The sequence below is a fragment of the Mus caroli genome, unplaced genomic scaffold, assembly GCF_978045245.1.
Source record: "Mus caroli unplaced genomic scaffold, Mus_caroli_1 scaffold_16, whole genome shotgun sequence".
Classification (NCBI taxonomy): Eukaryota; Metazoa; Chordata; class Mammalia; order Rodentia; family Muridae; genus Mus; species Mus caroli.
In genome coordinates, this window is record NW_028227271.1 from 3,044,366 (window position 1) to 3,071,656 (window position 27,291).

The window sequence follows — 27,291 nt, forward strand, 5'->3', positions numbered from 1 at the left end:
CGCCCCTTGTCCGGCCACCCCCACTGCCCAGTCCCGCTCCCGGCCGCGGCGGCCGCAGCAGCCGCAGCAGCAGCAGCGGCCCCAGGATGGTGAGCGCCGCTGACCCCCAGCCCTGGCCCGTCGCCCCCGGCCCGCGCTTCCGCCCCGGTCCCTGGGCCGGACGCCCCCCCAGGCCGCGCACACTCACCTAGGACCCGGCCGGGATGCCGAGGTACGCGTCGCAGGCCAGGGAGGGGGTAGGCGCGGGAGCGCGCGGGCCGGGGGTCAGGGGGGTGGCGACTGTGCGGTCCGATGTCCAGAGCTTTGTCCGCGGGCGCGGGGCCGTGCGAGGCCCAGGGAGGGCGGGGGCTGAGGGGCCGGGGCTCCAACTAGGCGGAGGTCGGAGGGCAAGGCCGGGAGAGACCTGAGAGGGTGCGTGGGAGCCCAGGGTCATTTCCCCGGAGGAAGGGGGGCGACCAGTTGAGATCGCCCCTCGGTCGCCGACGGGAACCCGCTTCACCGCCCGGTCTGGAGCTGAGGAGGTGATGTTAGCGAGCGGCGGACTCTGGGAAGTCTGTGGGCTTGGGGAGAGGGAGCTAGGATTTGCGGGTTCGGGTCCCAGAAGGGTCCCGCGGCCTGAGCCCGAGGGCCGGCCCGCAGGCCCCTCCCACTCCGTCAGGTCTTTGTCCAGCGGCCCCTGTGTGTGCGGGAGGGGGTGGGGGCTGGGTTACTGGCCTGGAGATTCCCCAGCATCGTGACGGGGCAGTGACAGGAGACTGAGGCCATTTCGGTCCCTGCGCCCCTAACGCACACGCCCTTCGTTTCTCCTCAGGCTGGGACAGTAGTCCCAGCTCAGAGTTGGGGTGTTGCACGAAACTGCGCTTACTTTCACCAGTGGACCATTGGTTACCCGGAGCCCCTCGGAGTTCCCAGCTCTTGCGAGAACCCCTTAAACTTCCCTACTCCTAGAGCCTTATGGTCTATGCAGAGATTCCCACTTCCAGACCCTTGTTAGAGGGTCCTCTGTAGATTGTTGGGCACACAGTAAGAGCTTAATATATGTTGGCTTCCTCCCGGACCTCTCCGGGTCTAGTGGTTCCCGCTGGCGGAGGGCCTGTGAGCGTTAAGCGCCGGGGAGAGCGAGAGCAGCCTGGAGCCTGCGCCCCGCTGAGGCCCGGAGTGCAGGGGTGGGTGGGCGGGTGGGTGGGCTGTTAAAGGGACGGTCACTAAATCAGGATTAGGCCGTGGGGCTGTCAGGCTGCCGGCCCTGTCTCCATGGATACCTAATTTGGAGGAGAATAGAGGACGGAAGAATGTTTGTGTTGTCCGCACTGGCAGTAGAGGCTGAGCGGGCTCCTGCTTTCAGCCCCGTAGCTAGAAGTGGGGATCTGCTCCCCTTCCCACTTTAGGTTTACAGTTTGGGAGATTCTCGGTTCCCGGGGTTTGACACCTCCCCTAGAGCCACCCAGTATTTGGAGTGGGCCTGGAGATACTGCAGTCCAAAGACCTCTGACTGTACGGGGTAGTTTTGAACCCTGCCAGAATCCCATCCAAACCCCCTGAGCATCCTTCCGGAACCTCCCGTCACCCCAGTACCCCTAGGTAGGGCGCGAACGTTCTTCTCTGGGTTTTAGTCCTGCCCCCTGGGACAGCCGTAACGGGGTGCAAGGGGGTGCCGATCTGCAGTGCTCCAGGAGAGCGAGTTTTCGACCACCCTGAGCTGTGGGCAGGGGGGCGGGGCGGGACTTTCTCCAGTCGCCCGAAGAAAGGGGAGGGTCTTGCTTGGATGGCCCGGGAGGGCGGTGTGACAGGCCTCGTAAATCGCCCTTACCCACATTTAGCACCATTTCATTTCTTTCTACTTGATTCCATTGGTGCCCTCAGCATCCAGAGGCGACCCTCACGCCCTTACTGTACAGTCTTCTGAGGAAAGCCCTTTTGGGCCAATGGGGAGTTTAGTTGAAAGGCAGGATTGGAGTTGCTCCTTCTCAATGTCCCTAGGAGTAGGAGAGGGGCTGGATGACCAGGGATGCCGTGGGCCTCCAAGGACCTGCATGTTCTTTGGCTCTGGGGAGGATATTGGTCAGAATGAGGGTCACCTAGTCAGACAATTCCAGTACCCAGCCAGATCAAGGCAGCAGAATGGAAAGCAAGAGAGAGGAACCCAGACTCCAGCGTGGTATTCCAGAGTCCGTTCCTGCCTCTCTCCTGGTCATCCATGGCCACAGCTTTTCATGGACCAAGAGTCCCTCCCCTCCCCTGCCTGGCTGCAGCTTTATTGCTGAATCTCAGGCTCTCCACGCAATTTCACGCCTCTCTGCCTTTGCTCCTGCTGTTCCTTCGGCCAAATGCCTTCTCCATTGTCCCGGTCTTGCCACAACCTCCTCATTCTTCAAGGCCCAGCTAGGATGCCTCATATCCCCCTGGGTAGCCTCCCCCAGAGTCCCCAGCTTTACCATTTGCCCCTCCCTCCACGGTCTCCTAGTGTTGCACCTGTATCTTTTTTCCGTTGTGGCTGGGTCCAAATTAGGCTCTGCCTCCAGGAGGCCAGTGTATATACACTTGCGCCTGCCTCACCATGTACTTTGTACCGTTTGGGTACCCATAAATGTTGGTTGGGTGAGGAGAAGGAGCTTTGTGAAGACTTTGACCGGGTGGTCCGCAAAACCTGGAATCCGGTCACTTTGGGCAAGAAGCTCTGTCCTCCTGGGTGTTGGAGCCCCCTGAGTGGCTCAGCTCCTCCTTTCTTTCTCTCCTCCTACTTAGTGACCCTCCCCACCCCCCAAGTCCAGGGAGGACTTTGCTCCTTTCCTTCTCCACAGACCTGCATTCTCCCCCCCCACCCCCCGCCATTATCATCCTGTTAAACAGAGAGGCCAGTCAGGACCCATATGGATCACATTAACAATTGCTTATTATCTGGCTGAGACACCCCCAACTCCCCACCACTAGTTCCTACTACAGCAGCTCTGGATCCTGAGGAGTCTCCCCCCACCCCCCACCCCCACCCCACTGGTCATGAAGGAGGTCAGGGGACAGGTAGGTTGGCTGCCCCCTCCTTCCCTGACCCCTCCAGCAGGATTTTGCCTCTTCTTGCCTTGACGCTTAATGACTTCGTCACCTTATTTAATGAAAGACAGGCTCCACAGAAGGATGGCTCAGGAAGGTCCCAGGGCTACTGGAAGGTGTCCAAGGCCTGGCCTACCTTTGCTCTGTTGCCTTGATAGCTCCTGCCACCAGTGGGCAGAAGTCAGGGGAAAGGGTGAGCCATAGTCACCTGCAGTCTTAGTAATGGTTGACCCTGCTGTCTCCTGGGAACTAGAGGGTTAGGAAGATAGAGGATTCTCCAAACTGTGTGACACCGAATTCCAAGGCTTTCCCTGCAAGGAAGAAAGAGGACCACTGTAAAACTGGATGTGAGGACTCACCCCTGTAATCCTAGCACTAAACAGGCTGAGACAGAATGATCTCGAGTTCAGAGCTAGTCTGGGTCACAGAGTGAGATTCTTGTCTCAAACCAACCACTATCACCAACAATAAAAAGGGCCCGGGAATATCTCAGTGCTACAGTATATGTATATGTGGTGATCCCCACCATAACCAGGAGTAAGACAGAGTTAGCTTGAGTTTCAGAATTGGTGAGTAGGGCTTATGTTTAAGTACACAGAACCAGAGTCTAGCGAGAGGGCTGGAGGTTAGCTCAGCAGTAGTGTATTTGGCTAGAATGTACAAGGTCCTGGGTTGAACTTTTTTTCTCTTCAAGACAGAGTTTCTCTGTGTAGCTTGGCTGTCTCAGAACTCAATTAGTAGACTAGGTTAACCTCGAACTCAGAGATCTGCCTGCCTCTGCCTCCGCCTCCACCTCTGCCTCCTGAGAGCTAAGACTAAAGGAGAGCCTCACCATTGCTGGGCTCTGGGTTGGATTCTGAGCCACTAGGGTAAAATAACAAACTGTGGGTCTCTATGTTTTGACTTACAGAGCCTGCAGAAATGAAAGCGTCCCCAGGAAAAGTGCACTGTCACGAGCTGACACCATGATACTCTGTATTCTCCTTTAACGGCTCCAGAAGCCCTCCCCTGGTCTTGCCCTTCTGAGATTCTGAGGACAACCAAGGTTTTCTGACCTCACTAGGTGTTCGTCCCATGGCAGGGGACTGTATGCACTGCAGGGTGTCACTGGCAGGGGACTGCATGAGCCACCTGCCAAGCATGCCAGCTGCTGGCACAGCTGTCAACTGGGAGGGAGGGATCACAGTGCCCCATCAAGGTTGGGCTTCTTCCCCCCCCCCCCCCCCCCCCCCCGTCTGATGTGTGGCTTGGAAGCGCTAAGATCCCCTTGGGAAGTGAGCTTAGGAAGGTGTTGAGTGGAAGGTGTTGAGCGTCCCAGTGAGAAAGTGAATGAGCAGGGATCAGGGAGCTGGTGTTCCTGAATGACCCAGTCCATAGGGCTGTGCTTGCTCTGGAGGGGACATTCCCCTGGCTTGCCACACCAAGAAAACACTGCAGCAGCGTGCTGCCTTCAGTTCTGAGCCATGGACAGCTTTAGAATTCACCTGTGAGCTGGTGGTGGGTAGGAGTTCACAGTGAAGAGCTGAGCTCACACTCACTCTGTTTGTTTCTGTCACTTATTACAGTACTGTAGCTTCGAGTTGGAGCCTTGTGCACGCTAGGTGGGTACTCTAGCACTGGGTTTTATCTCTACACCCCCCAAGCCTACTTTATATTGGCTAGTCCTGGACTCCCAGGCAGCATCGGGATAAAGAACAGGACTCAGGAATCATGCAGGCAGGAGGGTGACTCCCTGCAGGAATTGGGAGACAGAGGCCTGCCTTCTTCTGTTCTATTCAGGGCCTGGCACACCTAGACCAGTGACAAGATTAGTCATTGACACAAGGAAGAGACCATGGTTTACCGTTTGACCCCTGGATAGATTCCTACCTTCTGTGGTGATGCAGCAACCTACCACCGTCTTGTATGGATCTCAGTCGTGTTCGAGAGACCATCAGCCGTGCTCCCTGAGAGCATCAGCTGTGCTCCCTGAGATTTCTCCCACATCAACAAGGTTTTCATACTTGGAGCCAGAGTTAATCTCTCTCAAAAACATTTTTCACATTGATTGATTGGTTGGTTGTGTGTCTGTGTCTCTGCACACATGCGGAAGTCGGGAGACAACTTGGAGGAATTGGTTCTCTTCCTACCATGTGGGGTTCCGGGGTGGAACTCGGGTTGTCAGGCTTAGCAGCAAGCACCCTTACCCACTGAACTGTCTCGCCGGCCCCTAGAGCTCTCTTAAGTCTCAGCCTCACACTAGGGGCGAGGGGTAGGGGAGGCCAGCTCCAGTGTTGCCTGACACAGGCCTCTAACATGAACAGTGGTTGCTCTGTGGTTGGAGGCCATGCTCAAAGGTGGTTCATCCAACACCCATCCATTGTTTTTATGTGATGTCACCTTCAAGGAACTTGCGAGATGCTGGGCACCAGCAATGAGGCAAAGACAGGATTTGGTCCCAAGATTTCCTGAATAGAAGGGAACTTCTGAGGGTGTGGCCACTCAGAACTGTACAGCGTGGTTTGGGAAGAGGCTGGGAGGAAGGCCAACTGTCGTTACAGGAACCCTGGGAAGGGGCTTGTCCTTGGGAGTTTGTGTCAGTGGGAATCACCAGGCAACTGGGACAAAGGTCACTTAGCACTGGTCTTCCTGAAGCTCAGGAGTCCCTTTTGACCCTTGGATGCTCAAGAGTCTGGGGAGGTGTTTGTTTCCTGAGGTCATAGGGGGAAAAACTAGTGGTTACTGTACACTTCCCAACTGCCCCCAGCCCCCGCAGGCTGTGACTCCATCCCCACCTGTAGATGTCTGTTGGGGACAGATGAGCTCTCTAGGGACCCTGATCACCAGGAGAAATCGCCTCTTTTGCCTCGTTCCACAGAGCTGTGGCAGTTCATAGATGGCTTTGCTTCTCGGAATTACCAGAAGCTAGGGATTTTCCACGAGTGGAAGTTTATTTGAACATCTTATGGCTAAGAAGTTCAAGTGCATAGGGCCTCTAGCAAGGGTGTTTGTACTGGTCATAGCAGAGGGCACATGGGGATTAGTCTGAGAAAGAACGAACTGGATAGGGATAGCGGTCTGTTCTGGTAATGCTATTTGGAGACAGCATCTTACTCTATAGCCCTTGCTGCCTTGAACTCACAGAGATCTGCCTGCCTCTGCCTTATGAATGTTGGGGTTAAAGGTGTGAGCCACCAGCTTAGACATCACTCCTTTTGTTTAGACATCACTCCTTTTGTTTAGACATCACTCCTTTTGTTTAGACATCACTCCTTTTGTGGGAAGTAGTGCTGGGCCTTGAACCTGGGACCTAGTACTTGCCAGATGGGTATTCTACTTCTGATTCATATCTTGGCCAGACAGGAGGTCAGAACCTTTATGGTTCAGCCACTCCTTTAAGGATGGGGTACCTGTCTGCTTCTTTCTTTCTCTCTGTCTCTCGATTTCTTTATTTTTAACTAATTTTATATTTATTTATTTTAAGGTCAGGGTCTTACTGTGTAGCCTAGGCTGGCCTAGAGGGTTCACTGTAGCACTGACTGGCCTCAGGCTTCCAGAAATTCTCCTACTTTGTTTTCCCATGTGAAATATGGGCCATGAGACCCAGCTTTGGTGTGAGTTTTAGCAAGGAGCCTCAGATTTTAAAGCTCCAGGACCTCTCTCTCTAGAAGAGCTTCCTTTGCAGACAGACTGTGTCCTGTGGGCATGGCCTCTTCTGTTTCTTGTTTTCCTACTGTCCCACCCTTTTCAGGCTGGAGCTTTAGATCCCCAGTCCCTCACCGAGAAACATGAATCTGGGTTACTGGGGGTGAGGGAGTCTGGGAGTTCAGCTTGGGACCCATTAGGTATCCAGCAGGTGCCCACCCATGTGGGAACTGCAAGAGAGCTTCCCAGAGGACGGGATAGCTGCAGTGGAAAGGCAGTGTTGGAAGTCCAGTGTCCCTGTGGGTGGGGAACACAGCATCTCCGGGTTTCTAGAATCTTCTCTCAGGCTCACCTTGCACGAAGCCAGAAATATTTCATGGAACGTTTGCTATTTGTCAAGGGGTGATAAGTGGTGGTCACTTTCTCTGAGTGTGAGAGTGACTCAAACCACTGTCTGGAGTTAACATTGAGGGCAAAGGTCCTCAGAGCCCTGGCCACAGGAACAGCTTTAGAGGGTGTTGAGCTCTGGGTTTGACTGGATGGGAGGAGGTTTTAGGGAGCCTTACAAATGGTGAGGGAGGCCAATTTGGATGGAGGAGTCAAGTGGTATCTCCGTTTTTTTTGTTAGCTGTTAAATCGAATGGCATCCCTTTGGCCCGCCTGCTGACTTAGACAAGGGAACTGTACCTCCTCAATTTCCATATCTGTTACAAGGGAACAGATCCACCCTCCCTCGGATTCTTGTGAAAACCGGGCATATAGCAGTGGGTAGTCATATGCTGAGAACCCACCCGAACAAGCAGAGGGGTGGCCGTGGCTGCTCAGTCCTTGCTTAGCGACCTCCCCCCCCCCCTCCCCCGTTTCTCCTGCTCTCTCTCTCCAGGCGGCCCTGCAGCTATGGGAGTCATCTCCTTGGGACCAGCCCTTCCTACTCAACACCCAGGTGGACCGGCCTGGCTGCATAGCTGAGTGATTCAGCCCAGCACCCCAGGGCTGAGGAGAGGCTGGGAGGGCTGCCTGCCTGGGGATTTGGAGGAGGGCTGCCTGGGCCTGTTTTCTCACCTTTGGTCAGACAGACACTGTGAGGGTGTGTCTCTCATCTCTCATACAGCACCATGAGGTGCAGGAATGGGGGCACTTTTGGGGCCAGGGAAAAAGACCAACCAGACTTTGAGCCTCTTAGAGCCCTCCCACACCAACTCAAGGCAACTAGATCCTAGGGCTGGCTGAGTGGAGGTGGAACACGGAGTTTTGAGGGAGACTCTGGGCCCCTGACCAGGACCTCTGAGAAGTTCCTGGATCAGGAGAGTTTTCAAACGCCACTCTTCACTTGCAGACAAATGCAGTCTTTATTTATTTATTTATTTATTTATTTATTTATTTATTTATTTATTTATTTATTATATGTAAGTACACTGTAGCTGTCTTCAGACACTCCAGAAGAGGGAGTCAGATCTTGTTACGGATGGTTGTGAGCTACCATGTGGTTGCTGGGATTTGAACTCCTGACCTTCGGAAGAGCAGTCGGGTGCTCTTACCCACTGAGCCATCTCACCAGCCCAAATGCAGTCTTATTTGTACAATGAAAAGTATTTTTGAGAACAGATCACAGACTCCCCAGCCACCAAAAGGGCCTATGGCTTAAAATCTGGCCAAGCCCCCTCATGGTTTCTTCTCTCCTGCCCATCCAGCACTAAGCCCCAAAGGTCGGTGGAGAACCTTCCGTGCAGACCCACAAAAAGACAGACTGCTAGAAAGCAGTGACCCCAGCTCAGCAGAACAGCAGCTGACAGCTTTCTTCCTCAGTGCCTGCGTCTTCCCCACAGGTCCCTAACAGCCCTTAGTACAGACCTGTACTGCTCTCTCTGCAGAAATGAGGAGGAGCCGAGCCCCCAGGGGGCAGTTAGTTTGAGGTGGGCCAGCCTAGGGTTCAACTACAGGTCCTTGAGTATTCAGAGGAAAGCCCAAGGCATCTCTCCAAAAAGTAATTACAGAGATAGGCTCAGTGCAGGCTGGGAGTCTTTTTTCTGAAGTGCTTTTGCTGGGTAGTTGTTTGAACCTGAGGATGTAGAACCCGCAGCTCCAGAAGGCAGCTGTCCTTAAATTGCTATTGAAAAGCGGTATGGACCAGCCTCTAGCCCTAAGGCCTTAATTCCCCTCACACATACCATCTGTACCTGGGGGAGGGAAAGGATAAGAAGCAAGCATAGGGGAAGTGGCAGGGGGTGCTTGGTCAGACAGCTAGGTCTAGGAGACTCATGCGCAAGGGTGTCAAACCGGGAGGGGAGCTCGGTTTAATAATTGACAGCAGCTGTCAATAAGCATCTAAATGGTGGGACAGCGGAGCAGGGAGCCGGGGATGGCCTCAGAGCCAAAGTGGAATTACGCTTGGGCTTGGGAGTTCCTCGGTGCAGACTGTAGGAAGGTGTTCAGGGCAGAGGCAATGGACAGACAGAAGCCTGGCGGAGTACGCACAGGTGGCTCAGAGGGTAGACTGGCAGTGACTTCGGAGTTGAGATGACAAGCCTGAGACTGGTCAGAAGAAAGAATTGATCTCCTAACTGGAACCACTTTAAGGGATTCTATCTGTTTCTTGACTGGACTGGCTTTGTACTCCGTGCTGGGGGACCTCTCTGGTAGCCAGACTGAAGGGCTGGAGAGTAGAGGCAGAAGGCTCAATGTGGCACCAGCTGTAGGGGACAGTTTCAGAGAATGTCAGTGGAACTAGGTGCCTTACGATATGGGCTGTGGCTCCTGGGTAGTGACAGTCTTAGGTAACTCTGGAGGGGATTGTGTGGCATCCAAGGTCTTTGGACACCCTAGCTGGCCCTATAGATCGTCACCTGGGTTCTTGGCTCTTCAGGTCACAGGGATAGTAAAAAAGGGGAGGTTGGGATGGGTTGGATTTAGTCAGTGGACTCTCAGGAGGGACTTGTAACACAAGCAGGGGATCTTGCTTGCACCGTTTCACGGTGACAGAGAAGGCATTATGAGGGCTCTGAGGTTCCATATGGACAGAGGAGAAGCTGGTGAAAGATGTCCCAAGATATAGACTGGAGGAGCCAGGGGCTGGCTGGGCTAGCCTGGGAAGCTCTGTGTTCTCAGGGGCTGTCAGGTCCACAGATCGGTGAGACCTGACTGCTCTCCCAGGGCTGGCAGGCAGCTCTTAAGTTGGCCCTTTCTCCGGAGTTGCCCTTTAGATCTGCTGGGTTTTGGTTTTCTAGTTTTCGTTTAGTTTTGTTTTTCTGGCTGAGAAAGCACCTTTTTTCCTAGGTCTCTCTCAGGCTGGAGCATAGAACAGAGTCTGGGGTAGCTGGTTCAAACCTGCCCCTGCCCCTGTCCCTGCCTGCTACCTGCTCAGCCCTAGCTCCTACCAGCATGATCTGAAAAGGCACGCTGCCCTCCCTACCAGTTCACCTTGAGGAGAGATCGGAGATCCAGACTTGTCACTCATCTCATAGACCAGTGTCATGTGTGTGCTCACTCTTCCACAGATAAGCCGTGGGCAGGAAGGAGGTCTGTGATCCTTCTCCCCCAGACCACAGTTGTTCTCTGGGCGACAAGGGCCTGAGAGAGCTCCAGTCGTGGCCATTCTTCTGCTTGGCTGTTTAATACCTACCTACCTCCCTCGGCTCCATGGTGGGTCTAAACTGTATAGGTCAGGACTCTGAGAGTCAGCAGGTAACAAGAAGGAGGGGAGAGGGGGAGCGTGCCCTGCTGTAGAATAGGGCTTATACCACATCCTTCCTTCTATAGTAGCCCCGAGAGAGTGTAGAAAATGTAGTGATGTCTGCTCACTCCTTCTGTTCTTGGGATTTCTGGATGGTGTGTGTGTGTGTGTGTGTGTGTGTCCTTTCAGTATTTCGGAAGCACACTGGGCTATCCTCACTCCTTCCTGCAGCTTCCTTGGGGACCCAGGAGTAACTCTATCCCTGACTGACTGCAACTGTTGCTCCAGGACAGTGTGGGCTGGGCTGTCCTGCCCTCTAAGCTGTTCCCAGCCCCTGGAGTCACTTTTTTTTTTTTTTAATCCAGGAAACACATTCTGCCATTCCTTTATCCCATCTCCAGCAGGCAAGAGGTACACACAGCTCTGGTGAGCCCCCCTTCTGAGGTCCCTGGCTAATCGCCTGGCATCTGAAATGGTGTGGCTGTCTAAAAAACCATTTATTTCTTTTCTACCAGATGATGTCTCTCACTCAGGCATAGGCATGAGCAGAATAGTTTGTGCTTTCTTTGAGGAAGACATGGGGATAGTAACTAGTCTGGTACTTTCTCCTTAGCTTCCACAGGGAGATAGTTTATGGAAAGATACAGCCCTGAAAGCCCAGTGTTTCTGGGTATTGCCCTGTCCTGGGGGCAAGATGGGGTAGTGGACGGACAGGCCTTAGGGCCTTCCTTAGTAGGGACAGCACCTGGAGATGGTCCTGGGAGAGCTGGGTGGAGCAGCTGGGAAAGGGGGCGGGAGAAAGAGGCCTTCTGGTCTGGAAGTCAGGCCGTTGGCACCAGAGGACAGACTTGGAGTGGACAAAGGTTGCTGGGGCCTAGCTGAGATACCCCCAAGGCAACCAGGTCACAGGAGGCACTGGCGGGTCCCTGAGCCCCTGTGGTCAGGCCTTGTATCCAGCTTCAGCCTCCTCATCACCGCTGAGAGTTGTGAGGAGGGGCCCTGGGCGTCCTCCTGGCCTCCCCGGGTTGTGGACGGTCTGTTTGTTCAGTGAGTGTGTAAATTGGGATTTTATGCATTGCTTATTCACTGCTGGAGCTGAGCCTCCCCCCCCCAAATTTCTCTGAGCCCCAGAATGTGAAGCTTCTTCCGGGGATGGGGAGGCGGGGGGAGGGTAGCTCCCCAAAGGCCCCACCCTCCTGCTGTGGCTCTTCCCTAGGCTCCAGGCTTTGTCAGTGGAGGGTTGAGCCATTCCAATGTGCTAATACACTCCCTGGGGGCTGTTGGACAGTGGGACTTATTTGTCAGTGTTGTGATTGGCCAGAGACTATGAGAGGGGGTTTGTGAAAGCAGCTCTGTGTGTGTGTGTGTGCGCGCGCGCGCGCGCTGAGGGAGGGGGTTGGGGGGGATGTCCACCCTGCTCAGACCACTGGACAGAGACAAAGGATCTTCAGCTAGCCTGGAACAAGGATTAAGCTCAGAACAAGCTGTTCCCTTACCTGGTCCGGCTGATGAGGGAGTCTTACATTTGCATCTCTACCTGGTCAGAGCTAGTGAATGGGAGTGTGGGTGTGCCACCGTGTTAAGTGGTGGGACTGGGTTGCATCTGTTGGAATAACCCATCTGAGATGATCTCCTCCTAGGACTCACCATTGTCTCTCCCCACCCCCTCACTCCCCTTGCAGAGATCCACTTCAGCCCAGGCCTGGCCAGACATCAAGGCTGGGCATGGACTGTCCAGGCCTCAGGGGACACAGCTGTGACCCCCGGACTGTCTTGTCATTTGACGGAGCTTTCACCGAGGTTACATTTCTCTCCCTCCGCCAACCCCCATCTGTCCTTGGGATTGGTTGAGGATGAGGATGGTGGGCGGGGTGGGGGAGGGGCACTTAGGAGCTGATGGGGGAGGGAAGCCCAGCAGCCCCAGGGAGGCCCAGATGACAAACTGCCCTGTCCTACCTTGTGTCCTGCTCTCCGGCCTGCCCCTCCTCTCTCCCGGCAGGGCAGACCAGACATGCTGGGCTGGGGGAGGGGGTTGTCCTGGCAAAGCTGAGGCCATCTCAGGGAAGCTGGAGTCCAGAGTGACTGGATATAAAGCCACCAGGGAAGCTGAAGGGACAGCCTGCATTCTGAGGCCTGCCACCACTGCTCCCACAAAGCAGGCTACAGAGCAGAGCCCTGGTGGCCATGAGAGCAGCCCCATCTAGAACTTTCCATGGTCACGTCCTGTATGGAGATACCACACGTGGCTGTTGAGTGCTTGAAATGTAGCCAATGCTACTCTGGAATTACATTTTAGTTTTATTAAGTTTTAATGGGTTTAAGTGTAAATAGTTCCCTGTGGCTGGTGGCTGGTGGCTGGTGGCTGTTTTGTGGATAGTGTGGGGTTAGAAGCTATGGGGCTTTAAGTGAGGTGCTTGGGAGCCAATGACACCTCTGCTCTAAGCATGACCTTTCCTGTCACATCATGCTCCTTCTGTCAAGTTGTCTAGAAATGTTGTATACGTTCCTGTGGCTATAGACTGAGTGAGGGGAACTGAGCTGTCCTCTGGTGACACCGACATGGGTTAGGGTTAGGGTTAGGGTTAGGGTTAGGACAGCTACGATAGAAAAGTAGGGACGTCAGTGGGCCTACCAACCTGAGAAGGCTTCCTGGAGGAGGAGGCGGGGTGCAGTTGGACTGGAGCAGAGAGGCAGCCAGAGAATGGGTGGGTGCTGGGCTTTGGAGCCCAGGCCTGATGACTCTCTGACTTCGATCCTGAGCAAGGGCACCTGGATTAAAGCTGCAGCAGAGAGAAGGGCTGGACACATGGATTGAGTCCCATGCTACCCTTAGTGGCTGTTACAGCTTGGGAGAACCTCTGCCTCTATTTCCTCTCCTATAAGATGGGAGAGCAATGCTCTCCATTGTGTTCCCCCAAGAAGAAAGACTGATGCTAACTGAAGTCTTTGCAAATCTTACAGCTCAGCAAAAGTGGAAGGCTTGCTTGTTCCTCAAGGGTGCTGGCCCCTGGCCTGGCCTCTCAAGAGGACAACAGATGGTCACAGCTTGGCTGTGACCCTGACTGAGGACACAGACAGGGATTTCTTTGCTGCCCCCTCCCCCCAGTTCGTGTGTGCGCACACATGGCCCAGATGGGGGCCACTTGGCCAGCTTAGCTCAGGCTGACCTCCTGCTGTTTGGCATTTGACATATGAGGAGGCCGGGGGGCAGTACCCCCCACACCCTCACCCTGGAGAGGAGCCAGGCTGGCGGGGAGGCCTCACTACCTCCAGGAAGCAGGGTCCCAAGGGCCCTGATCTCTTTACCATGTGTCCGTGGCCTTTGATGGGAATTCCGTTGCCCCCTTTGTCTTCTGTCAGAGGCCTGTGGGAGGGGAGCTGAAGGGAGACACAAGAGGAGGGAGGCGGGGTGGGTCCTGGGAGCTAGGATGGGTGCCTTTGGTCCAGTTGGTGCTGAGTGCTTTCTGGTGGTGTTCTCGGAGACAGGGTTCCCTCTTTGTCTATTGCTGGCTTCTCTTGCCATCCTACCATTTTAGTGAGACCCCATTTCCTTGTCTGGAGACAGAAGAAGCAATTTTGAACCTCTTTGGGTGCCAATCCATCTACCCACCCATCTACCCATCCATCCACCCACCCACTCTACCCACTCCATCCATCCACCCACATACCTACCCATCCATCCACCCACTCTACACACTTCATCCATCCACCTACCCACTCATCCTACCTGCCCATCCATCCACCCACCCACCCATCCTACCTCCTACCCACCCACCCACTCATCAACCCACTTACCCATCTATTCATCCACCCACCTGCCCATCCTAAAACCTATTAAGAATTACTGTGTGCCAGGCACTGTCTTAGCTTCTTGGGACAAACAGCAAAGCACACAGAACTCTCGTGGGGCTTCTTAGTGGTTCCACGGGGGTTGGGAAGGGGAGGGGAAGCAACCTATAGGTAAAGTGCTGGCAAGAGCATGAGGATGAGGGCCAGTGTGTCAAGTGAAGCTGAGCTGTGAGGGTGAAAATGAACAACCCCAGGGTGGGAGCTCCCACTGTGACAGGGATGACAGCCGAGGCGGAGGACTCAGACAGATCTGTCCACCCATCCCTACGGAGACAGATCTGTCAGGACCTCTCAGCCACGAGAGAACTTCAGCTTCTAATCTGAGAGGAGTGGGTAAAGGACTTGTGAGATGGGTCAGTCATGCAATGGTGAGGACCAGAGTTTTATTCGCCACAGGAAAAAGAAAGCCAGGCACAGTAGTGCAGTGGGTAGTCCCAGCACCAGGAGGCAGAAACAGATGGAGTCCTGGGGCTCAGTGGCTAGCCTAGCCGAATCTGTCAGTCGTAGGTTCAGCAAGAGATGCTGTCCCAGAAAGTAAGGGCCTCTGGCCTACACACACACACACACACACACACACACACACACACACACACTTGTACATACACACATGCTCACTTGCACACACATACACGTACATATGCTCACATGCTCACATGCATGCACACACACATACTCACATGTTCACATACACACACACAAGCTCACTTGCACACACACACATATACCCATGCTCACATGCACAGATAAACACATGCATATACACATACTCACATGCTCACATGAACACACACACACACACACACACGCATGCTCACTTGTACACACATACTCACACGCACACACACATATACACCCATGCTCACATGCATAGATACACACATGCATGCTCACTTGCATACATACTCACATGCTCACATGAACACACACACATGCATGTTCGCTTGCACACACACACACACACACACCCATGCTCACATGTACAGATACACACATGCATGCTCACATACACACATACTCACATGCTCACATGAACACACACACACATGCTCACTTGCACACACACACCCATGCTCACATGTACAGATACACACATGCATGCTCACATACACACATACTCACATGCTCACATGAACACACACACGTATGCTCACTTGTGCACACACACACACACACACACACACACGGAGAAGTAAAAAAGCTTTTGAAGGATGAATGGTGACACATGAGACATTTCAGAGCACCCTCCTGACTAGTAGGGAGCAGAGAAGACAATGTGGTAATTGGGGTGAGTGAGACATGCCCCTGAGGTGCTGAGACTCTGTACACAGTTTGAAGTTGGGGCAGCTAACGTGTGAAGGAGTGGATGATGAGAGGCAGCGTCATCTGTCTGGACAACCAGAAGGGAGAAAGCTGCCCTCTCCTGCCATGGAGAAAGCTGAGGGTGTGTGGAGGGTGGGAGAATTTTGATCTGGGGCCATGCTTTTGGTATTGTCTTTGTGTTTTGGGACAAGGTTTCATGAAGGCTGCCTTCAAACTCATGACTTAGCTGAGGGTGACTTTGAGCTCCTGACTCCCTTCTCCTACTTCCAAGTGCTCAGATAGCCTGGGCATGTGCTCAGCTTTGAGTTTGAGACTTGTTCATGACGGTGGTTAACTGTTGGACTGCAGGCTGCATGTGCCGGCCGTGGTGGAACTCGGTTAAGAAACTAAGGCTGCAGAACTCTGCCTAGGTTGCATCCATATGCAAGTGATGCTCAAATTTTTGAGACTGGCTGTGATGATTCAAATACCTGAATGGAGAGAGAAGTCAGAGTCAAGGGTATGAGCCTGTGAGGTCGGCTAGGGGCATGGATCACAGCTAGAGAGGCAGAGAAGAGGTAAGGACGGAAAGCCTGGTCTGGTGTCTGGTCACCACAGTCAGTGGAGTGAGATGTGTGGAGGCGGGTGAGTGGAGTGTTGGGCCCCGAATGCAGAGATGAAATGAGACAAGAGGAATCGGAAATAATAATTTAGACAATTTTCAAGCTGTTGGCTTTGGGAAAGTTTTAAAAAGCAGGCAGAAGATGTAGTCAGAGATTATTCCAGGCTTTGCCCCCTATGGTGGGAAAAATCACTGCATATTATGGGCTGATGAGGACACAGTGGCGAGGGGGGAGATTGGCCCTGCAGGAGAGTGGAGTCGGGAGAGCTGGGAAAATAGGATCAGGACCTAAGAGGAGGACCACACACAGCTCAGTCCATCCACCTCTGTTCTTGTGGCCAGGAAGACTTTTTCCAGCCTCCCCCAAGGAGGTAAGGGGTTAGCGACAGAGGGCTGCAAAGGATGCAGGACAGAAACAGGATCCTGGCAAGCTGAAAAATTACTGAGCAGAGAGCACATGGCAGCTGTGAGATACCGCACAAGCCAAAAGCCTGTCTGTGGCTCTGGGTGAGCAGGGCTGATTTCTCTGGATTTTTTCTGGGAGGAATAGTGGCTTGCATTCTTATGTTAGGCTGGCACCCCTCAGCAAAGAGACCCATGCTGTTCTCAGACAATTAACAGAGGATAAGCATCTTGGATAGAGACAGGTGGAGGATCAGTCCAAGGAGGAACTTTCAGGTCCTACCATCCCCACTTCAGACCTGTGCTTGTTTCTCATACCCCTCTGCCTCACTCCCTTTGCAGCCCCATGCTCTTTACTCTGGCTCTGAGCTAGAAGTGAAGTTAGGGACAGCTGGGGAGGGCATTGCATCTCCTGTTCCCTCAGAGCACCACCGGTCCTCGGTGGGCACATGAACCTTGCAGCGGTGAGTGCAGATAGAACATGCTGGTACTGAGGGAAGAGGTCCCCTTTCCAGGGCCAGCCATGCTTCCAGGGCATTGTTCTCGACCCTGAAAATATCTACTTATGTTTGTGGAATGGGAGGGCAAGAGGACTGGCATGGACGCTGTTTGTGGCTCAGCAAACTTGTTCCCTTTTTTTTTCATCTTGGGTCAGGATTCTGTGTCAAGGCTGCAATCTTTGCAGACCCATCTTGGGTGATGTGCACAGACTCAGATAGCCTTGGCTGTGTCTGAACTTCCAGAATAAATCTTTTCTCCCTCCCTCGGTTTACTTTCATAAGAAAAAACAAACAACTCCGACTAGGCAGGTCTCAGTAAGAACTTGTACTACTCTTAAAGAGGGCCTACGTTTGGTTCCTAGCATATATGTTGTGTGGCCTGTAATTCTAGTTCCAGGGCATATCATGCCCTCTTTTGGCATCTGCTGGTATGTGCATGAATGTACACATAGCCCTAAAAAAGACACACCACACACACACACACACACACACACACACACACACACACACACACACACTTTATTAATAGGCTAGAGATAAAGGTCAGACTGTTACTTTTGCATAGGACCAGGGTGCTACAGGATCCCCAGTACTCACATGGCAGCCCACAACCATTTGTACCTCTTGGCTCAAGGGATCAAACACCTTCCTGTAGTCTCTTTGGACACCAGGCATGTAGTTGGTTTACATGTAGACAAAACACCCATATACAGTACATCAAATCAACTGTGAGTCCCGTTGACACCAAAAAATACCAACAGTCGTCAGAGTGTTTTGAGAATAGTAGTGATTTAAAATGAAATAAAAGAAAACAAAACAGAAACTTTGTTGTTTTTTTTGTCTGTCTGTTTCTTTCTGTAGTTCAGGCTGGCCTGCCTCTGCCTCCTGAGTGCCGGGATTAAAGGCGTGCACTGCCACCCGGCCTTGAAGCTTCACTTTTTTTTTTTTTAAAGATTTATTTATTTATTATACATAAGCACACTGTAGCTGTCTTCAGACACTCCAGAAGAGGGTGCCAGATCTCGTTACAAATGGTTGCGAGCCACCATGTGGTTGCTGGGATTTGAACTCTGGACCTTTGGAAGAGCAGTCGGGTGCTCTTACCCACTGAGCCATCTCACCAGCCCGAAGCTTCACTTTTGATTTGAATGTTTGCAGGAGTATACTGTTTTCAGGCTTAAGTCAAGCTTGCTCCGCACATCACGTCACATGGTTGTTTGTGGGGAACGTCTAGTTTTCAGAGGCTCTGTGAGCCACAGTCAGCAGCTCGTACTACTCCGGCTCCTCCTAAGTCAAATGCATTTTTTGGCTGATACTGCCCCATTTCTTCTCCCTCCTTTTCTTCCTGACCACATTCAGCTGATCAAGGCTGTGAACTTGGGCCACACTCCGACCCCATCCTACCTGCCATTGGCTGTCATATGATGATTGATACCATAGTGTCAAAGGGAGAAAACAGTGTATTTAGCAAATATGGGCCACAGTCACTTTTCTAGTAACTTCTAATTCCTAGACATGCGTTGATCCCCATCCATGCTAGGTCCTGTACCAGGCCCCCAGTCTGTCCCCCAAGTAGCAGGACCCCCGCTGTGCTGGGGCCTCTTCTCTGGCCTGGAACTGGGGAAAGAGGTTACTGTGTGGTGACCATAAGCACTGGGTTTAAGTACCCAGTTCTCCAGTTACTGTCTCTCCTCTTTCAATAGCTGGGGGTTGGCATGAGGGGCAGGGTCCAGAGGAGTGAGGCCTGTTCAGGCTCTGCCAGGGACTGTGGACCGTCCCCCCACCCCAAGAGTTGTAAGCTGTAGACAAAAGCCCGTGACAAAAGGCCTGTGGGAGCCTCGGTGAATAGATTAACGAGATCTCCATGCAGAGGCCCCACAATGGGATTCTCCACTCAGCCCTTTTGTTCCAGGCTAAGATAATGGAGCTGGAGGAGGCTTGCCCAGAAGGGGGCATCAGCCCTCCTCCACCACGGTTGAGTGGTGACCAGATGCCCCTTCTCTACCATGCACCCCCCTCCCCGCCCACCCCCAGCAGAGGGTAATGGAATCTGGAATCCTAGAATTTCTGAGGGGCTCCTGGGAATGGAGAGGGGTGCTGACAAGGTAGCTGCCCTTTGTTCCCATCCCACCCTGACTAGATTGTGTGACTTAGTTTTTGAGAAGTCCTGTAGGGCTTTAGTGAACTGTTTGGCTCTTCTCACAGAGCCAATAGCTCTTGACAGAGTGTAAAGCTTAGATGAGGGTTAGGTCTGGCTGGTGGCCATGCAGTGATTGTGTGGGGTTCCCTGGAATTAGACGTGGAGTATCAGACCTCAAGCCCTGACTGGTGCACAGAGATGGGAGGGGCACCCGTAGGTGGCAAGACCTCAGAAAGGCAGTGCAGGACTATGGCACATTGTGGATGTTGGTACACCAGGGACCACCCACAGAAGGTGGAATCACTGTTTTGCAATCTTGGACTTCCTAACACTGAGAAGTGGGGCTGTAGGAGAAACTTTTTTCTTCTATTCGGTAATTCTGTAATCACTGATTGCTCTGTTGTGCTCTGGGCAAAGCTAGGCAGGGACCACTACACACATACACACAGCTAGGCAGGGACCACTACACACACACACACACACACACACACACATACCACATAGATAGACACCCAGATACACACAGAAAAACACAGACACAGAGACAGATACACATGCACACACACAGACACACAAAGACACACACATAGAAAGACACACATAGACACACATGCACACACACAGACACACATGCACATACACAGACTCACACACATGCACATACACAGACTCACATACACAAGACACACACCGACAGACACACAGAGATAGACACCCAGACACAAATAGGAAAACACACAGAGACACACATGCACATACACACACATAGAAAGACACACAAAGATAGAAAGGCACACACAGATGCACAAACACACACATATAGACACACAGAGAGACAGAGAAAGAGACACAGACACATACAGACATACTCAGAGAAAGACATACACAGACAGACATAGAGACACATATGTATACACATGCACACACACAGAAAGACACAGATAGATGGGCACATACATACACACACACACACACACACACACACACACACACACACACACACACCACCCCTGTGTAGAAAGAGAGTGCTTTCTCCAGAGTCCCAGCTACCAACCACTAGGGCAGACCACAAACACTAACCAAGGAGCTATTTTCCAGCCCTGGGCCACGTGCAGCTGTGTGGCAGCATATCCACAGGGAAAGGGACAGCCATTTCGGGGCTGTTTGGCCAGGAGGATACAGTTTTCCCATGAGGTTTGAAGAGCAAACCCACAGCACTGGGAGACAGCTATGTCCATTTCCCTAGGCCAGGGCAGGTGTGCTCTTACCTTAGTGCTGCTACTCTCTCAGGCTGAAGGACCAAGGACTTGGAGACAGGCATTGCAGGAAGATGTCAGGAGCCATAGTTTTGATTCCTGTCTGTTGTGAACCAACTGTGTGATCTCTTCCTGCACTTCTGTCTCACATGGGTGAAGCACAACGCAGGGGACTATGAAGTGGCATAAGGACCATCTTGTCCTGTCAGAGCAGGAAGACTTCTAGCCAGTCGCTTGTTCCATCCTCCCTGCCCCCCAGGTCAGTAACCTGTTCAACAGTGGGCCAAAAGGTACCACCTGAGATTTGTAGTTTGGACTGTTTTTTTTTTTCCCCCAAGATTTATTTATTTATTATATATAAGTACACTGTAGCTGTCTTCAGACACTCCAGAAGAGGGCGCCAGATCTCATTACGGATGGTTGTGAGCCACCATGTGGTTGCTGGGATTTGAACTCTGGACCTTTGGAAGAGCAGTCGGGTGCTCTTACCCACTGAGCCATCTCACCAGCCCCTGGACTGTTTTTCACACGTTGTTTTGAATCCCCAGTCCCTCTGCCTGCTGGATATGATGCCCTTTAACCTGGAGATACAGGTTCCATAAGGTTGGTTAGTCTGCTCAGGGTCCCCTGTAAGTGTCTGAATCTGGCTCTGAAACATGCTTCTGATTCAAAGCTCCTATCTTGCCCAAGTCCTGTGTCTCCCCTCACCCCTGGCCTGGCTGACCTAGGGGCTATAGGACAGAGTATGAGTTGTGAGGGGTGCAGGAGGGCTGGTGGCTGTGTGGACCTGTTAAGGGCTGGTAGGGGGGAGGGAGTTGCAGATCTCCACCCATCCTGAAGGCCAAGCCTGTGTGGCTTGGTCTGTAAGGACGGACCTCACTCCAGTCTGCAGTCTTCAATGTGTTGTATGCATTCGCAGGTCCAGTCTTGCAGTGGGTTGTATGCATTCGCAGGTGCTCTTGCTGGATATTGGCACTTCCAAGTGCACACGGACCTAAGGCTGCACACACTCTTGCTTTCTGGTGTGTCTCCAGGCTCCTTTTGCTACCATTTTTTTCAACTTGAACACAGGTGCTGGAGCCTGGCCTCCCTCCCTTTTTTTGTTCAACCCTATCCTTAGACACTAGGATTCAGACCAGATCTTTGTCTTTTCCCTTGCTGGGCTTGAGGGGAATGTAACACTCTAGAACCCAGCTTAGCAGAAGTTGCTGGAGGAACAGCTCTTGCCTCCCTGCTATCCTAAAGGCCATGTAACAGGTCATGGTCACCACGTGTAGACAGCGATCCTCAAAAGAAGGGGTTCAGAGCCTGGCTGGCAGTTAGTGGGGACCTAGGGCCAAGGGAAGTCATCTTGGAGATATGAAGAGTACACTCACCAGGGGGAAGGAGCTGGTGCACAGCAGTTAGGCTGGACTGATGATCCTGTGCTAGCTCGAGATGGGGATCTACTGAGGTGGGTGGACCGTCAAGCTTTTGGTCACAAGGTGGATATGGACGCAGATAAGAGTGAAAACAGGAGCCATGGTTTCGTGTTTCTTTTTTCCTGGCTAACGTAGAGAGACCTTGACCTGAAGTGTCTGAGGAGAGCCATCGAATGAGTGGTATAGGTGCCATGTCAAGCACGGGGTCTCCTGCAGAGGAAGTTGAGGGCTGAATCAGGCTAGGAGAACCCGTCAAAGTGGAACCGGGCCCCTGGGATCCTTAGTGCGATGAGTTAGCACCAGCGCTGCCTAGCGGAGGACTTGGGTGAAGACTGCTGGAGCCAAGGCTGGACAGTGAGAAGAGACACTGCCCGATAGATAAGAGAGTCGAGGGTCGAGTCCAGGCCGGGACCTTCACTGGGCCCTTCTTCCTCTGTAGGGTTTGTGTACCCAGGGGAGACGCGGTCTTCAAAGTCACATGTTTTTTCTCTGAGCCAGAACACAGGTAATAGTAACTGTGGGCAGAGCCTGGGTTTGATGTAGTGACACACTTGCATTGATGTAACTGATGCTACCTCCTGTGACCCTGTCACTGGGTCACTTGTCACCGGACGTCCTGGGAAACTGCTCCTTTGATTGGCTCTCATCTTTGAAAACCCCTCAGAGAGAGCTGAGGCTCTGAAAAACAAGCCCCTCATGTAGTGCGTCTGGCTGCTGGCGCCCTCCAGGACTTACCTTCCTTCTAGGAGCCAGTGACTTTCCTAATGCCTTCTCTGTGGACCATCAGGCATTTGGCTACATGGTTGATATAGATGTTTAACATGGGGGGGGGGGTGTTCACTTTCCAAGGCTGTCTTTTGCCATTAGCCACGGCACGGCCACATTGCTGTGTACGGCCATTGCCACTATGGCTGGGTGTGCAGAGCCAGTGGAAACACTTCAACCCCATCTCTTGGTCCTCTCTACAGGCTCACCGTGGTTAGTTTTGTTGGTGTGCACTATACAAGAGCCCGTCTAGCTCTGTAGGTTGTGATGTCTCCAGCAGGTGGCAATAGAGTATCCTAAGGGAGCCGCCTGTGGTTTGCTTTGCTCTGTGCAGCTGAGGCTGGTGTTAAACACCAGGGCTCAGGCTCCTGAGTGCAAGGAATGCTGGCAGACACAGCTGCATCTGACTAGCCCTGCTGTTCCAGATGTACTGGTCCTGTCATCCGGGATGCACTGCCCACCCCCACCCCCCTGTAACCCTTCATGGTGCTATCAAAATACCAGTCTTTTGGTGAGTCCTTAACCAGGAGTGTCATGCTCTCAAGAGCCCCAAGGTCCAAGGCCTGTACCTCTATTTCCTTACTCCACAAAGGATGTTGCTTTCTCGACTTCTCAGCTGGCTGAACCATTCGGGATACCTTTTGATCTAACCCCAGGCCTAGTGGGACATGCAGGACTTGATATGATTGATATGATTTTGCCAAGAAGCTTGGGAGTGTTTACCTGGCCCGCAGGAGACTGTGGGTTCCAACCCCAGTGCAGCAAAATATGCACATACCAACACAGAGTTTGGAAGCTTTGGGCTTGAGAAATAATCACTGTAAAATCAGTGTGCCATGGGCTTATGTTGTCTTTGGAATTTTGTCCTTGGGCCAGGTCGGTTCACTGGAGGCAGGTGCCTACATGGTTCTATTTCTTGGGCCCTGCATCTCTTATTGGTTCAGGACTGGTGCCTTGATAGGTGCTAGAGGAGGGTATAGGAACAGCCTGGGAACATTTACCCTCTTCATGGTCTAGAAGCAAGGTGGTATCTCACAGATTGGCTCTAGGATCCCCACACCACAAATAGTTTTGCTCCCTTTGAGTAAGGGTGTTTTGTGAAATGAGTCTGACCACAGCTCCCTCTTCATTTGGTGACTGGGGAGATCAGAACAAATTAGGGTTCATCTTTAACCCCTCCGGTGATAGAACTCGGGTCCCCAAGCATGAGATGAGGCAGATACTTTACCAGCCCTGTGATGCACTTGACATGATCTGCATGCTCGTACTATCTCACATACCACAGCACACCATCTGTTCGTCCCAAATAATGTTTGTGAGGTGATGAGAGTCATTTTGGATGGAGCAGGTAGCAGGCAAACAAACAGCATTCCGTCAGGTTCTAGTTTTTTTGTTTTTGTTTTAAATTATTTATTATTTATTTCATGTATATGAGTACACTGTAGCTGTCTTCAGACACACCAGAAAAGGGCATCAGATTCCCAATTACAGATGGTTGTGAGCCACCATGTGGTTGCTGGGAATTGAACTCAGGACCTCTGGAAGAGCAGTCGGTGCTCTTACCCACTGAGCCATCTCTCCAGCCCCCAGATTCTAGTTTCTTTAGGCCAGTGGTTCTCAATCTTCCTAATGCTGCAACCTTAAATATAGTTGCTTATGTTATGGTAATTCTCAACCACTAAATTATTTTTGTTGCTACTCCATAACTCTAATTTTGCTACTGTTACGAATCATAATGTAAATTTGGGTGGGTTGGGGGGGGGTATGACCCGAAGATTGAGGTTTAGCCAAAGGCCGGAAGAAATCAAACCGCAAGGAAATAAGGTTGCTGGGCTAGCCACTGCGGTTTCCAGGGCTGATGGGTACGCTCACACCCCAGGGCCCATGGTGGACCTTTGGATCTCAAGGGAACGCCAAGGTGGACAGAGTAGGATGTCAACCTGTTGGACCTCATATCCAGCAGCTCTGGACAGGCTGCACTAATCTTTACAAACCTTGATACGCTGCAGTGGCTGGCCCATAGTGAGCGAACAGCAAGTGTCTGCTATGGGTGAGCCTCACATGGTCTGGCCCTTCCCTTGATCGGGTCCATAGCTGGTGTGGTCAGGGTAACTTGCCAGGAGTGAAGGTTGACCATGGCATTTCTGCATCCCTCTTGGAGTAGAGCAAACTATTTTTAAGAACTAACTCTAGGTCTAAAGGGTCTCGGGTAGCCTGTCATCGGCTAACCAAGCTGTCAGTGGTCCCTAGAGCCACTGCAGGAGCTGACCAGCCGCTGTTCTTCTCGCCTGCAGCTCTGTTGACGATGCACTGGACACCGGAACACGCCCAGCCCCTAAACCAGTGGCCAGAGCAGCACCTGGACGTCTCCTCCACCACCCCGTCGCCGGCCCACAAGTTGGAGTTGCCTCCAGGGGGTCGCCAGCGCTGCCACTACGCTTGGGCACACGACGACATTTCCGCCCTCACAGCCTCCAACCTCCTCAAGCGCTACGCCGAGAAGTATTCCGGAGTCCTGGACTACGAGCGCCCGGGCCTGGGCAGCTACGGTGACGCCGCCTTCCTCAACGGTGCCAAAGGGGACCCGGAGCCCTGGCCCGGGCCGGAGCCACCTTACCCTCTAGCCTCGCTCCACGAAGGCCTCCCGGGAGCCAAGGCGGCTGGCGCGGGTGGCTTCGCCGGCCTCGGGGGCTCCCCGGTAGTAGCTGGGAACCTGACTGAGCCGCTGTACACGGGCAACGCGTGCGGGGGGCCGTCGGCGGCCACTGAGTACGCGGCGGGCTACGGAGGCGGGTACCTGGCGTCCGGCTACTGCGCGCAGACGAGCGCCGCGCTCGCCCCGCCTCCCCCGCCTGCGCTGCTGCAGCCAGCGCCGCCGCCCGGCTACGGCCCCTCGGCGCCGCTCTACAACTACCCGGCGGCCGGCTACGCGGCGCAGCCCGGCTACGGGGCGCTCCCGCCGCCCGCCGCGCCGCCCGCGCCCTACTTGCCCTCCGGGCTGGCGGCGCCCACGCCCCTGCCCGCGCCCGCGCCACCCCGGCCCGCGCCCTACGGCTTCCCCGCGGCCGCCGAGGGCGTGTCCCTGAAGCGCAAGGCGGTGGACGAGGGCGCGGAGGCCCGCTACCGCAAGTACGCTTACGAGCCGGCCAAGGCCCCCGCGGCCGACGGCGCCTCCTACCCCGCCGCGGACGATGCCGAGTGTCGGGGCAACGGGTTCCGTACGAAGCCACCCGGGGCGACGGAGGATGGGACCGGCAAGTACGGCGGCGGCGGCCCTCTCAAGGTCCTGGGCTCCCCCGCCTACGCGCCGCAGCTCGAGCCCTTTGACAAGTTCCCGGAGCGGGTTCCGGCCGCCCACGGAGGCTTCGCGGAGCCGTCGGGGGAGCCCGCCAAGGGCGTGGATCCGGGGGCGCTGGAGCTGGTGAGCAGCAAGATGGTAGACTGCGGGCCCCCGGTGCAGTGGGCGGACGTGGCGGGCCAGGGCGCGCTCAAGGCGGCCCTAGAGGAGGAGCTGCTGTGGCCCTTGCTGAGGCCGCCCGCCTGTCCCGGCAGCGCGCTCCCGCCACGGACGGTGCTGTTCTTCGGGCCCCGCGGCTGCGGTAAGGCGCTGCTGGGGCGCTGCCTCGCCACCCGGCTAGGTGCCACGCTGCTGCGCCTGCGCGGAGCCGGCCTGGCGGCCTCGGGCGCCGTCGAGGGCGCGCGCCTCCTGCAGGCGGCCTTTGCTGCTGCGCGCTGCCGCCCGCCCGCGGTGCTGCTCATCAGCGAGCTGGACGCGCTGCTGCCGGCGCGGGACGACGGCGCTTCCCTGCGGGCGCCTCTACTGACCTGCCTAGACGGCAGCTGCGGCGCGCGCGCCGACGGCGTGCTGGTGGTGGGTACCACCTCGCGGCCGGCGGCCCTGGACGAAGCCACCCGCCGGCGGTTCGCGCTGCGCTTCTACGTGGCGCTGCCCGACGGCGCTGCGCGCGGGCAGATCCTGCAGAGGGCGCTGGCTCAGCAGGGCTGTGCGCTGAACGAGCGGGAGCTGGCCGCCCTGGTGCAGGGAACTCAGGGCTTTTCTGGGGGCGAGCTGGGGCAGTTGTGCCAGCAGGCAGCAGCCGAGGCGGGCCTCTCCGGACTGCAGAGGCCCCTCTCCTACAAAGACATGGAGGCTGCTCTAGCCAAGGTGGGCTCTCGGGCTCCCTCCAAGGAGCTGGACTCGTTAGTTGAGTGGGACAAAATGTATGGCTCCGGACACTGAGGGTGGCAGGGGAGGCCAACTCTGCTTTGGGGGGGTGGGGAGGGTGATGTCTTTGGCCAAAGGAGTGATGAATGTGGGGCGGGGAGAGGGAGGGCTCTCCCGGTGGATTTTTTTTTTTTTTTTTTTTTAAATGGGAAGGAAAATGCTTCTGCCAGGCAGATCGATGCCATATGCACCGGTGTACTCAGGTTTTTTTCCTATTTATTGTGGACGGGAAGTTCGCCATCTCCGCTCGGCAGACTGGCCACACCCGACATGAGTTGGCACCAGGGCCTAAGGAACTCTTGCTCTCTCTCCCCCCGCAACCTTTGTCTCTTGTTCTCTGAGCGACATCCTCCTTTCCCATTCTACTTTCTCAGTATTGGCTTAGTTTTTCTTCTCATGGTTGTGTCACTGACCCCTCCCCATGCTGTCTCTGTTCCTTTTCAGCTCTTCCTTCTGGTCCCCATCCATCA

At 54.0% G+C, this 27,291-nt stretch overlaps 1 protein-coding gene across 1 annotated transcript; it reads left to right on the plus strand.

The window, feature by feature from the left end:
- Fignl2 (fidgetin like 2) lies at positions 1-26,836 on the plus strand. Its single transcript, XM_021184206.3, has 2 exons — positions 1-211; positions 24,891-26,836. Exon 2 carries the CDS (start codon positions 24,902-24,904, stop codon positions 26,834-26,836), a length of 1,935 nt encoding a protein of 644 aa, XP_021039865.1. The 5' UTR covers positions 1-211; positions 24,891-24,901.
- The last annotated feature ends 455 nt before the right edge of the window (positions 26,837-27,291 follow it).

Bases quoted from the DNA above. Each gene is read 5' to 3' on its own strand.
- Fignl2 (XM_021184206.3), top strand. From the start codon at position 24,902: ATGCACTGGACACCGGAACACGCCCAGCCCCTAAACCAGTGGCCAGAG.